Source organism: Pagrus major, chromosome 7 (assembly GCF_040436345.1).
Source record: "Pagrus major chromosome 7, Pma_NU_1.0".
Lineage (NCBI taxonomy): Eukaryota > Metazoa > Chordata > Actinopteri > Spariformes > Sparidae > Pagrus > Pagrus major.
In genome coordinates, this window is record NC_133221.1 from 16160072 (window position 1) to 16173430 (window position 13359).

General features: G+C 39.2%; 1 protein-coding gene across 1 annotated transcript; it reads left to right on the forward strand.

The window, feature by feature from the left end:
- The first annotated feature begins 1686 nt into the window (after window positions 1-1686).
- LOC140999403 (putative helicase mov-10-B.1) lies at window positions 1687-9460 on the forward strand. The gene is made up of 18 exons (XM_073469769.1): window positions 1687-1796; window positions 2049-2132; window positions 2394-2553; window positions 2680-2828; window positions 3587-3754; window positions 3979-4085; window positions 4176-4336; window positions 5906-6006; window positions 6578-6675; window positions 6777-6875; window positions 7057-7162; window positions 7306-7423; window positions 7515-7706; window positions 8473-8541; window positions 8645-8767; window positions 8997-9085; window positions 9193-9295; window positions 9425-9460. The coding sequence occupies exons 1-18, from the start codon at window positions 1687-1689 to the stop codon at window positions 9458-9460; spliced, it is 2073 nt and encodes a 690-aa protein (XP_073325870.1).
- The last annotated feature ends 3899 nt before the right edge of the window (window positions 9461-13359 follow it).

Here is a 13359-nt window from a genome sequence, read left to right on the forward strand (position 1 = left end):
TAATAATAATAATTGTGGAATACTGTTATACTGTAAAACCATGAAATTCTGATATTTTCTGATACTGATACCGTGAAAATCTATTACCTTTGGAACCCTAGTGGATAGGCTTTTTCTCATGGCCGTAGTGATAATACTGACAGTTTGCATATAATAACATGTTTCTTCTCTAACAGAAAGTTGTGCCAGTGACTGTGAAGAACTCTGGTGTCACGACAGTTTACTTAACTTTTTGGGCTTCTGACCTTGTAAAGAACATTTTCACTTTAAGAGACTGTCAAGGAAATATCATCAAGTCTATCAAGCAACACCCTGTTGGACCAGGTATGAGGGAGACACACACAATAATGTGCCCCACTTGAGGGAGGGTCCATACAGTTGTCAGTGGTTGTTGGATAATGATACAAGTGATGAATGAGCAAGTTCCAGTGAAAGTCCATATCATTTACACCATTCTTCATGGTGGATTTGCAAGGAGAAAGAACACAAGCAGCAACTGTGCACAGTTTAAGTTGACTTGAGGATTTAGAGCAGACATATTCAACTTCATTCAAGCTCTTTGATCATCTTGTTACTGGTCTAATTGTACACATCCCTAAGCACAAAAATACTCTTATTTTATTCAAACGTTTTTAACCCAGGCTGTTTAAAGTGTAATTCTCGCCAAAATGCAACCTGGGCTTTTTTTGTGAATGTACCCAAGTCAATCCTTCGCGTAAAAGCATAATTACGACGAAAAAGCCAATTTTAAGATTTACCGTAGTTTCGTTTTCGGGTCAAAATCATTTTCAATTGGGTGCTCGGGGCAGCTGTATGGTAGCATCAAAGTCGCTATTTTTAAAACACTAAGAAGACTCGACACAACATGAAACTTTGCTTGTAGTATCACCAGGGTCTCTATACATGAACACAAGCATTGAGAACATTGTTTGTGTACACAGAGTTTTCTAAAAAGAAGGTTTTTGAACAACTCACGTTAGCTTTAGCTCGCTCCGCTCTGCCGTCCTGCCAGTCGAGATGCGTCGATCCCCGATCCCCGGCATAACATGGAGCTTTCTCCTCCATGTTACACCGCACTCGGGGATCGACGCATCTCGACTGGCAGGATGGCTACTGCTACTGCTAACGTGAGTTGTTAGGTGGAAGGGGAAGTTAGTAGAATCAAATTGACAACCTACTTCTAAGATCAAAAAGGTGCATTGTTTTTTTCCTGTATGTTTGTATATATAATGTTTCTTATTTCAACTGGGAAAACTAATAAACAAAGCAGAGATTTTTTTTTAAAGAAGTGCATTGTTTTAACACATTTTAATTTAGTTCATCAAAAATGTAGTGAAGCACTTTTTGCCACCTTGCAGGATTAAAGTATCTGTGATTTTCTATCAAGTTGAGACAATTGAATGATCATAATCCAACATGTAAGACAGAGAAAATGACAAACATGTTATATTTGAAAAAAATGACAAAAGCCATTTTTTTTAGTTTTTCTACTATTTTAATTATTTTTTCACAAAGTAACATTGCTGCATATATACTTAATTTCCTCACTTTTTTTTCTCCCATGTTTTTCTAGGAGAGGAATTTAAAATCAACGTTCATTTCTACTCACAGTATGCAGGCTACTTTGAACAGTTACTGGTCTTTAAGTTTGAAACGTGCCAGCAGTCCTCTGATAAATTTGAGATCATGCGCCTCTTGGAAGTCACACATTGGACTTCTTCAAGAGAAGAGCTCTTCCCCACAAACCCATGCAACCGCCAGCCTAAGGAGTGTACCTTTATTGAAAGGCATAACGAGTAAATATCATGTAATTTTCATGTTATCTATGTGAATATGTTAATTGTGTTCAGCATTACTTATCATCTTACACAGTGCTTGTTTGATTTATTACAGTTACAATTTCAGAATCTGTTATATTGCCTTCTGGTTCTCCCTCTGACAGTCTTCATTCACATGTCACCCATCCTAATTTACACACTACTGATTGCAACATTTATTGGTCATCTAGGTCATTACTGTCCTGTGTTCTGCCTTTTCTTCCACTCCAGTGGGAAAGTGTTGGCTAGGCCTGTGGTGCCTCTGAAGAGTTATGCGATGCCCGACAACATTAAAGACATCACAAACTCCAACCCGTATGTATTTTCACATGCACACACAGAGAAGGTGAAAATAATTTGTGACAGATTTAATTTACTGTATTAAAGTAAAACAATTCAGGTGTTTTAACCAGAATTGTGGCACTTTCTGCCGAGCTGTCAACATTACATAAACAAAACTCTACTGTTTTGATTGGAAAAAGAAAATCAAACCAGACTCACTGAAGCAGTATTCCTCTAATGATTATCACAACTGCAAAGGTCATCCAATTTTCCATGTCACTGGGATCTCTTTAGGGCTCTCCAGAGACCTCTGGAGTGGAGCAATTACACCCAGAGGTTGCACTTGCTGCTGCATCTCGAGGAGCTCAAGCTGAAGAGAGAGATTGCAATATACAACGAGGACGATGTGCCCATTTTCAGACACAAGCACAGCAAAGACCTATTCTACCTGCAGGTGATGCTCCCCACAGCCACACAATAAAACATGATGGCTGACAACTGCCGTTGCTTTGGCTGGATCTTTCACGCCAACAGTACAGAATGAAACAGTATTTTACACATAAACGTTTTGTGTCATCAGATGTCAGGCGACTCGAGAGACTTAGAGAAGCTGTCCAGGACACTGGCGCGACTGAATCCTGTTGGCCAGTCAGTTGTTGGAAAAACGATTTACATAGGCTGGGTCCAACATGTGGCTGCGGAGAAGGTCTTCGTGGAGTTTGATGAAACGTAAGGACAGAGGGTCAGATGGGATTAAATGATAAATCCCATAAGAAAAGTATTTTTTTCTGTTTGGTGGTGTATCTGCATGCACTGCTGCAGAATGAAATCAGCTAAGTAAATGAGTGTTTACAATGTGTCATAATATTTTCAGCACAGCCACAGTACAGTTTGATTTCAGATATTAACTTCAGATTCTCTGGCACCACTGTTCAACAATTAAAGGGTTACTCCACAAATTTCACAAATTAGTGTGTTTACAGGTCTTGGCTATGGCTATGTGTCTTCAGAGCAAACTGCATACAATCTGATACATTTTCGGAAATTGTCACTATTTATATGTAGTACTCATATTCTACCACACACGTACATAAGCATATGTAGCATCCGTAACCACCCCATCAACAAAAAATCTGCCTCTGACTTCACATCGCTCTGACGGTCCGCTCTCAGCATTATGGAACCGGGATAAGTTATTCACAATAGTTTAATTTGGTCATTCCTGGTGAGAAATTTCATGGCAGTGTGTCCTCACAGGGCACATCAGTGTAAGGCGCCTAGGTTTTTACTCCTTTTAGCTCTCTCCAAATGGGTATCATGGCTGCAGAAAAAGTAGCTGTGGTCACTCCAGATACCCATTACGCCTCCAATAATACTTCAGTGGTCTAGGAAAGAGGAGAAACGTAGTCTATTATTTCTAGTACTGTTCACACAGGACATTAAACATGCTTCTTGGTTTTAATGTGAATGTGTGAATTTGAATGCAGGTTTCAGAGTCATTTCAAGGAGGGCATGAGGTTCAGTGTTGACTTCGCTCTTGACCGTTTACCCCTGCGTGTCCAGCATAGAGCAGTGGCATCTGTGAATCGGCACAACCTGGAGGAGGTGCTGTTCCCTACTGGAAAACATTCTTCCCACAATCAAAATCTACCCAGGTCAGTGTAACTCAAGGTCAAGAATCCAGGGAAAACATTCAAAACATGTGATACAGACAAGGTCATACTTCTGTATCAGTGCACTGAGTCTGTGTGCCTTTTTATCACATCTGTCTTTAAAATTCAGTTTTCCTGTGCAACTAAACTGCATGTAAACCCTGACTCCCTTATCTGTGACACAGCTCTGATGTCATTCCTGTTTACCTCTGTCTCTCTGTCATCAGGCTGTTAGGGTTCGAGAGCAACCCAGAACAGCGCAAGGCCATTCAACACATTGTAGCTGGTACCGCAAAGCCTGCCCCTTATCTGGTATTTGGTCCACCTGGCACAGGTACTGTACATCCGTGTGTGAATGCCCCCTGATGCTTTTTAATTTTATTTACACTCATAAAAATAATGTATTTTAACATGTCTTGGTCAGGCAAAACAGTGACTTTGGTGGGAGCCATCAATCAAATACTGGAAACTCAGAAATCGTGCAACATCCTGGCTTGCGCTCCATCCAACAGTGCCATCGATCATCTCTGTGAGAAGATTGCAGAAGGCAACATGAGCAAGCACCTGCTTTATCGCATGTATGCTGTCAGCTATCCTGTGAAAAAAATTCCCCAAGATAGAAAGGTCTGGATTTTCTTTTTTGAGTTCCTCAAATATAAACATAGTAAGACACCAGTTTAGAAACATCACAAATATTTGGCAAGAAGTCACGCGTACCACAATTTCTGACAAGGTTTATTTAAGATCTCAAAGACATAACAGTACATAATCGCTTTAAGCTTCACTTTCATCAAAAATCATCTTTCACTCTCTGATATTCTATTATTTAAAATTTTAATGTAAATCCTGACTATGTTATGTCATGCCCCTGCTCCCACATCTTTGTTCAGGAAGGAAGCTATATGTGTCATTGTGAACATAGTATTATTAAAGTAGTTGAAAGCTGTCACACTTAAATAATCCCTCCAGGCATGTTAAAATTTGTTCCTCCTCTCTCGTTTTTGTATAGAACCAGTTGTGATGTCTGTTTGCAACAACTTCCAAGTAGAAAAAAACCCCACATCATGCTTACATATAATTGAAATGTATTTTTTTATTGTGTTATTTCATGGTGTATACATATCATCCATCTAAAATGCATGATTGATGCTTTCATATCTCATTAACAATTCTTTACCTGTTATTTACCCTAAGAAAATGACTGCTTAAATGCTTAAGTTTACCCAAAACTCGCAGTTAGTCTGAGATGTTGCAGATAAAATAAGCACAGCAGAAATGCCAGAAAGGTTGCACCTCTGTGTATTTATCTTTAAATGTTACAGTTTGTTGATATCACGTCTGCGCAATGCAAGTTGACCACCAGTTTTCTACCCAGAAGTGACTGTTGTTGACATCATTGTGATTCAGTCTATGCTGAGTATTGGACCAGCGTTGGCTTTCAAACTACTTGTGATGTAACAAATCATGCTCGTAGGCTGGCCCCTTAAATTGGATTTACACTGAGCACAGGGAAGCTTTCCTTCATTGTATGATTATGAAAAACATAGCACAGCATGCACACACACATTTCACAGCACAGTGAAGCTCAAACATTTAACTAAAGGAATACTATAATCCCTAAGGAAATTGTTGTGCCAGAGATTGCTACAAAAATTTGAAATACAATAGAACAAACAGTAACAACCAGTAACAACTAGTGGGTTCCCTGGGGTCACACACTGGCCCTAGTCAAGACAATAAAGAACATTATATATTAGTGAAATATACAAAATATAAGTGTTTAAGGAGTTGGGTAGGATTAAAAAAGTGTAAACTTGTTCTTACTCTTTTTTGGGCATGTCAATGCTTGTTAATGGAATTTAATTTGTAACATACTTTTCATTTTATTATGGTTATTTGTTGAACTAATTTAACCTTTTGTTTTGTTTTGTTTTCACATGTCTGAAATAAAATTTGTATTCATTCATTCTTCCATTCATTCATTCATTCATAAATGCAAAAAACAGTGCCTAATAGAATAACAATAGAAGTAAGAGTAAACAAAAAATTAACTAAAATAGAAAATTTGACTAGATTCTTGCGTCTGTGTATCTATGTGTACTTTATATGTGCTTGTGTGAATATGTACGTATGTCCTTTGTGTTTTTTCTGTAGTTTCACTGCAACCTGATCGGTGATAAAGGTTTTAGGGTTCCCACCAAACGGGAGCTCATGAGGTATAAAATCATCTTCACCACCCTGCAAACTGCCGGAAGGTACAGTGGTTAATACAGTAAATTACATTGTAATCTTAATTTCCATAATAGTAAATAAGTAAATTGTAATAATATTGTTAAATTCACAAAATAAACACAATTTATATTTTTCTTGTCATTCTTTATAAAACACCCATAAGGAGTTTTGACAACAGATGTATTTTAATGTCACAACTTGCTAGTTACAGGTATTGTGGTCATACTGGCTCAGTAGCATAGCATAGTGTTCCTTTTATCATCCTCCTGGCTAACAAAACAGCAGACACCATTGACAGCTATAGCCAATGGCAGAAAAAATATATATAGTTTTTACATTTGTATACATTAAATGATTTCTTAGTTATATCTTCAGGTCCACTTGAAGTTGTCATGTTTGAATTGTAAGTAGTACTTTCTTTAAGTCTGTGAAGTAAATGTTTGCTGACATGTGTTTACCTATTTTACACTCACATGGTTACAGACATTAACGTCTGGGAGATTTACAGCACTCACACTGTCCACTAACTTGATCTCTCGAGTTTTTTTGTTTTTCTTTATCTAACATTAAGATTTGCTCTCTCTAAATCTTCAGGCTTGTGGCAGCAGGGATTCCCGTTTGGCATTTCTCTTACATCTTTGTGGATGAGGCAGGTCAGACTACAGAAACAGAGTGTCTCATCCCTCTATCAGGTGACAAAGCAAGGTGTCATGTTATATCATAACTGTATTCTATACAGCATTTGATATTCTGTATAGCGAGTACTCTTAACTTTTCTGTGTTTGCTCCACAGGTTTACTGGCCCCAGGTGAATGCCAGGTGGTGCTGGCTGGAGACCCTAAACAGTTGGGCCCAGTCATCACATCCAGAGTGGCAGAGGATAATGGCTTGGGTGAGCAATGTATATACCTTTTAAACAAATAAACCATATTAGAGTCTGTGACGTTTCTAAACAATCAAATGGTAACATCAAGTATTGATGTATCAAAGGTTAATTTAATGCAAAATCTGAAAATAATAGTGAAAGTTCTAGTATGTACCTCAAGAAATTTGAAGAAAGCCACTTTGTGCAGGTGTGTCCATGTTGGAACGTCTGATGAGGGACATCGACCTTTACAAGTCAGATGACACACACGGGTTCAACAACCACTTTATCACCAAATTACTGAGGAACTACAGGTGCGGTATTGATGATGCTTAAATTTGTTGCTGTACCTTCTCACAATGTTGCTTTTAAACCACTCTTTGATTTCTCTGTCCACTTCCCCATGCTTTGTCTAAACTTTCTTTTAAATTTCTTCTCTCTTCACTCTCTCTCTCAGGTCCCATCCTGCGATTCTGGAAATTCCCAACAAGCTCTTTTATAAAGGAGAACTTCAAGCCTTTGCCCATGAAGAGAAATGCATTTCATACTGCAAATGGGAACAACTGCCCAAGAAAGTAACTTAGACACACGCACACACACACATTTCTCTCTCTCTCTCTCTCTCTCTTTTTCCACCCCATTCTCATTTCTCTCTCCGTGTCTCAGGGGTTCCCTTTGATCTTCCATGGAGTGGCAGGAGCTGACGAACGTGAAGCCAACTGTCCTTCTGTTTACAACATGGCAGAGGTGGAGGTGTTGAAGGAATACTTAAAAGCCGTTCTTGCCCAGCTTCACAAAAATGGTGTGACCAGAATTGGACCAAAAGAAATAGGTATCATTACCCCATACAGAAAACAAGTGAGTATGTTCTTACCATCATCTGAGGATATGTTAATAGACCTGGATACGGACTTCAAGTCAGCTTTGTTGCCATTCAGAGGCAAAAAATATACTTTGGAGACAGAAAGTTGATTTAATAGAAAATACTAACTCAGTATGTTGAAGAGCTTTGCTAACGCAGTGGTTCATTTTCAAGTTCTGAAATTGTTTTATTAAAGTTCATAATTATTCTATAAATCTTTTTACTTTGCTTACCGTTGTTTCAGGTTTATTGTCATGAGTAAAAATGTTTTGAATTTTTTCACAAATCACACTCTCTGGCAGCTACAATGTTGGAATGAAAATGGCTGAGTAATATTTTAAGCGTGATGCTGATTTGAGTACGTTCTAAATGTATAGTTGAAAATTCAGATTGCTTGGTTTGAACTATACTACTACTATACTATACATACTTATTTTGACACGTATAAATAGGCACAACAACCTTCCACCAAGGTTTCAGGTTGAAGAGCGAAAAATCTTCCATTACAGCACATATTTCTACATCCAGTCTGCGGCTGCATCTTTTATTTTCAGAATATCATTCTTGTCTGGGCTTCTGGCCAAGTGAAACCCACAGCTAAATATTTAAGGACTTTTTGTTAATGGTCAATAAGTTGGGGTTATGGCTAGTTTAATGTATAGACAAAGTCGCAATTGTATTTTCTGCATTTCCTCCAATACACCAGTTTGTCACTGTATGTTAATTGGGGTAACCTTGCCAACACTTTCCTCTTTTTGTCAGGTGGAGAAAATCCAGAACGCCTTCTGGATGGACAAAGATCTCAAGAAGGAAAACTTGGAAAACGTAATGGTATGGAGATACAAAGTGATGTGCTGTGTATGTTTGCTGCAAAACATGCTTGAGAGAGAGTTTGGAACATCATTAACATACCTCGCTTTTATATTTTTCATAGGTTGGCTCAGTGGAGCAGTTTCAGGGTCAAGAGTTCAATGTGATTATTTTGTCCACGGTGCGAAGTTTTCCCAAACTGACTTCCCACAAAGGATGGACTCTGGGCTTTGTTGATAATGAGAAGGTGAGAAACATTACACAAACACACAAAAACTTATTATTACTTACAATAATATTTGTGTACACAATTGCCACACTAAGTTTAGAATTCTGAGAACCTTGCTGCAAATACTTCAATATTAATTGACTGGCAATTATAAGACAGAAACTTGTGTAGTTTGAAAAGTATAACGATCTGACAACTTTGATAGTCGTGTAGTGTGGTGAAGGCAGAACTGAAACTATCTCCACAGAGGTTCAACGTGGCCTTGACCAGAGCACGAGCCTTACTGATTGTGGTTGGAGACCCAAGAGTTTTGAAAGCTACCAAGATATGGAACAAGTAAGGTCCTCATAAAGTCCTCATTAGTCTAATTCTATGTCAGTGGAGAGGTCAGGCTTGGTCAAATACATACCTCAAATGACTCATACACTCACCTCTCTTTTTAGATTCATCCATTACTGCTACAAAGAAGGGGGTTACCGAGGCATTTCTGTTTATGATGCAGAGGAAGAAGAAGACACTGACTCATGTACGCTCGAGGAACCTCTGGTAATATGCACATCCACACACTCACGCACTTCATACTGTGTGTCTTTCCATTGTCTTGAAATTCTTGAAAAGTCTTGAAGACTAAGGGCTGTTTGGGTTCTCTGTCCACCTTTGATCTACACCCTGCAGTCGAGAGTGATTCAGCAACAGCTGGACCCCTGTTGAAGGACCCACAGACGTCACACACTCATCTCACACTCAGTATGAATAAAGTACTGCATTTAAATGTATTTATCACTTTTTTTTTGGCCATTTGTGAGCAGAATGTAACGTGACATGAAAAAAAGAGACATTCAGCTAACATAAAGTAACCACCAGCACGCCACAAATGTTTCAGAGAGCCCCTTTAAACATATACAAGTACTGCTGTGAAGCTCGAGTTACTAGGACTTCTATGCTTCCTCCCCGCCTATCAGTTAGGTTGTCAGGTTGTTTGAGGATTTATGCATATTGTAACAGTGCACCGAGAATGCCGGAAAAGCCTGGGGTTTCCCCAGAGAAATATGTGTGATATGGAGAGAGAAATCAGTTTATGCTATGAGGTCTCACTCCTAGACAATATTATTATCTGACAGGACATAAAAAGCAAAAGCAGGCATACCCTTCTCACTGGGCATCACTGTCATCTTATATGGCTGTCCTAAAGCCCTTTGTGCTTGTCCCAAAGAGAAACAAAATTATGATTTCTGACATTTAAGAGAATTATCAGAAAACAAGGGGCCTTACTGAGGTGATGAGAGGGAGCCTATGATGGGGGATAAAATGATTGGAGTGAGAGAAATCTCTCTTTCAATAGATCAAAATTAGATTGACTTTGTGAGTATCTCATCTAACAAATCAAACAACATCATTAACTGTAGTTGAATTCAGTTTTTGCAATATGCATACTTACTTGGTTTGCCTGCATCTTGACAACCGAATTTTACTCAGAAATTCAAATATAATGAAGTGAAAACACAAAGGCAATTCAGTGTGAGTGTTGGGTGTCTTTACATTATTTAAAAGAGAAGGGCTGTTCCCTCTTCTAATTTCTCAGTTTGTACATTCTTGTCTCTTTCCTTGTCTACTGTCCTCACGTCTCTCCCACATGAGAAACGAGCTGGGGAGGCAAGGGATGAGGAGAAAGGAGTGGAGGCAAAGCTCGTTTAACACAATGAGACATCTGTTCTTCTGAGCCGTATTTTAAAGAAACATCAGTTAAATATGATGTTTGGCAGTTGCATCTTCTTTCGATTGTTTTGTCTACTGCAGTATTTTATTATCTCTTTCAGATGATCGTAACGGTGCACGTAACAACTGTATTTACTTTGAATTCAGTCCACAACGTAGCATAACGTGACATAAATAATATCGACGTGAAATGTCATTAACGAATGCAGGTATAAACAGTGAAGGGCAGAAAGTTTGATCATCTAAGGTAACTGACCCACTAATCCAATTTATGAATACAAAAGGAACACATTTGTAGAGTCTTGCTCCAACCACGGTTTGTATATTCTATTTGTGTGTCACACTTCATTTATGTCACGGGTGCCAAAAAAAACTTCCACAGAGGATACACATGCGCATCCTCCCTCATAGCTCCGCTGGCAAGCCTCCCCTCTCTCCTCGCTCCTCTTTGGCTAAGGGGCGTTTTTGGAATTGAGACATCCTTCAATATGGCGCACCAAGATTAATTTTACAAAGCCTAAGAATAAATCATTTCCCTGGACACAGCCATGAACTGCTGTGAAAGGGTGAACTAGCAAGAAACCTCCCTAATAACTGCTGGATTTTCTTCTCCCAAGGAGTCTTCACTCAGTAGAATGTATTTTGCACTATTACTTGATGGATAACCCTCAACGGGCCTATTTATGAAACTTAAAGTAATAGATGAGACTTTTCTGACTGTGTGAGATCCCGCAGCAGCTTCAATTCAGAAGTAAAAGAAAACACTGGACGAGGACTCCAAGAAGACACCAGAGACACTGCTATTCGGTAGGGTCAGTTGGAACCTCAGCTCAGACTGGCCTTGAACAACTTTAATTTTTAATCCAATAATGGCCCCCTCTGTCTCCATTACTTCCTTCACTTAACAGTAATCAGGTCATTGCCATCCAGCCAGTTCTTTGTCTGGCATCCCCAGTTTTTTCCTAATTTTTCCTAATTCCTACCCATAGTCAACAGTCATCTGTTCGAACTCTCAACACCCAAATTGGGCTTAAGTGGATGTCCCAATGCCAACGTTAACTAGCTATGGTTCTTTTTTACCCTGCCAAAAAGGGTGAACGGTTCTACTATTATGTGTATATGCAGTTTTTTTTAGGGAGCCAGCTAGGCTAGCTGAGAGGCTAGCCTTGCTAGTTAAAAACACCTACGTGATTATCTAAATGACCAAAAATGTTAAAAACACAATATACAAAAATGAATGGTAAACTTCTAACAATATGTAAACTGTGAAAAGCGGAGTATTAACTAGGTTATGGATAAAAAAGCACTGAGATAACTATAGACGTATTGCCTACTGTAGAGTTTGCACTGCCAAGCAAAAGGATGTGCAACCAGATGTACATTTGTTTTTTCCCGTTTTCCTCACCCATGTCTGGCCTTCAGTCCACTATTGTAACTATTAAGCCAATTGGCTATCTTCTTGAAGCATTTCGACACAAGTTTTGACTGAGACTATAAAATCAACTTTTCTTACAAATAGTGCCTTTAAGATTTTATTATCAAAACATATGCATACGGGTTCACCCTTGCAGAAGAAATGAAAATCAAGTCAAAATGTCCAATATGTTATATACTCTTTGTCACAGTGCTAGCAGTCGGGGTTTTGTTGTTTTGTGTTTTTTCCCCTATCTCTCTTTCTCCCTCCCTGTGTGTTTGTCTGTGTCTGTGAGTGTGGCAGCATTGACGGCAGCAGCGGAGAGGCGCACCTGCAGATCATCAGCTCATCAACTTCTGCTATTTAATCCCGGTCTCTTCTCCACGCCTGTGCCAGATTGTTCCGTCCCCTATGGTGATTATATCAGTGCCGCTTGCTATTGTATTCAGCTATCTTCGAAGTATTTTCTAGTGATGAGATTTCTCTTGTGCCTATGCTCCGGTGTTTTTCCCTGTCTGGGTTACATCTCATGCTCATGTGCAGAACCTCCAGCGCCTCTCTGTTCTGCTTCCTGCTCCACTGACTCACCTGAGGTCCCTCCACGCTGCCACCAGACAACCCAGCCTGCCTGCCTTCCTTGTCCACTATTTCCACATGAACTCTGTCCTGCAATATACATTTGTTTAAACCTGATTTCCAGCCTCTGGTCTCTGCATTTTGGGTCTAGACTAAAACCACACTGTAACACTCTTCATGTTCTCATCACACAAACCAAAGCAGAGAAGGGAGGAGTAAATAAGAAATTTCCAAACTAGTTTCATTCACTTTCTCCCACAGAACAGCCTTGGCTGAGGTAAAAGAGAAGAATGTTTGATATCAATGTTGCTACAAGACACAGAAACCCTTGTCCTTGGATGGGAGTGCAAGATGGTTCATTTGAGGACAAAAACACTTTGTATTACAGTAGTTCTTCACTATAAGATTTAAGTCACAATTGTTTAAATTGAGTTTGTTCACACTAAGCTCAATTTTTTCATAACAACATCTAACCTGTTTTACTTCCTGCATCACTGATCTCACTGAAGAACAAGAGGAATCAAAACAATGACAAGACATAATACAATGCACCACAAAACATGAAAGAGAGCAACCTCAGCCCCCACCCAAAGAGAGTTCAAAACATGAGAGACAAGAAATTCTCTACCCTCATGACAAACTGTATGAGTGCGCCTGCTTTCATGGGCAGCGTGTGTGCGGGGCGTTACTTCTTGCTTTTCATTTTGGTGTCCATGTTAACAGGTTAGAGCAGCCACACTGACTGCCTGAGTTGCGCTTCTACTCTCACAGAGTAACAGCACTCCGCTGACTGTGATTTGTCAAACAGAGAAGGTCCATGATCATGCTTTTGTTTAATGATACAATTCTAAATAAATGGTAAAATGGTACGTCGTTGTATGTCTTCACTCAAACAAACGAACAC

Coding starts and splice junctions, on each gene's coding strand:
- LOC140999403 (XM_073469769.1), top strand. CDS start 1,687: ATGCGCCTCTTGGAAGTCACACATTGGACTTCTTCAAGAGAAGAGCTC. Junction 7,707..8,472: donor TTACCCCATACAGAAAACAA/GTGAGTATGTTC, acceptor TCTTTTTGTCAG/GTGGAGAAAATCCAGAACGC. Junction 9,296..9,424: donor GTACGCTCGAGGAACCTCTG/GTAATATGCACA, acceptor TACACCCTGCAG/TCGAGAGTGATTCAGCAACA.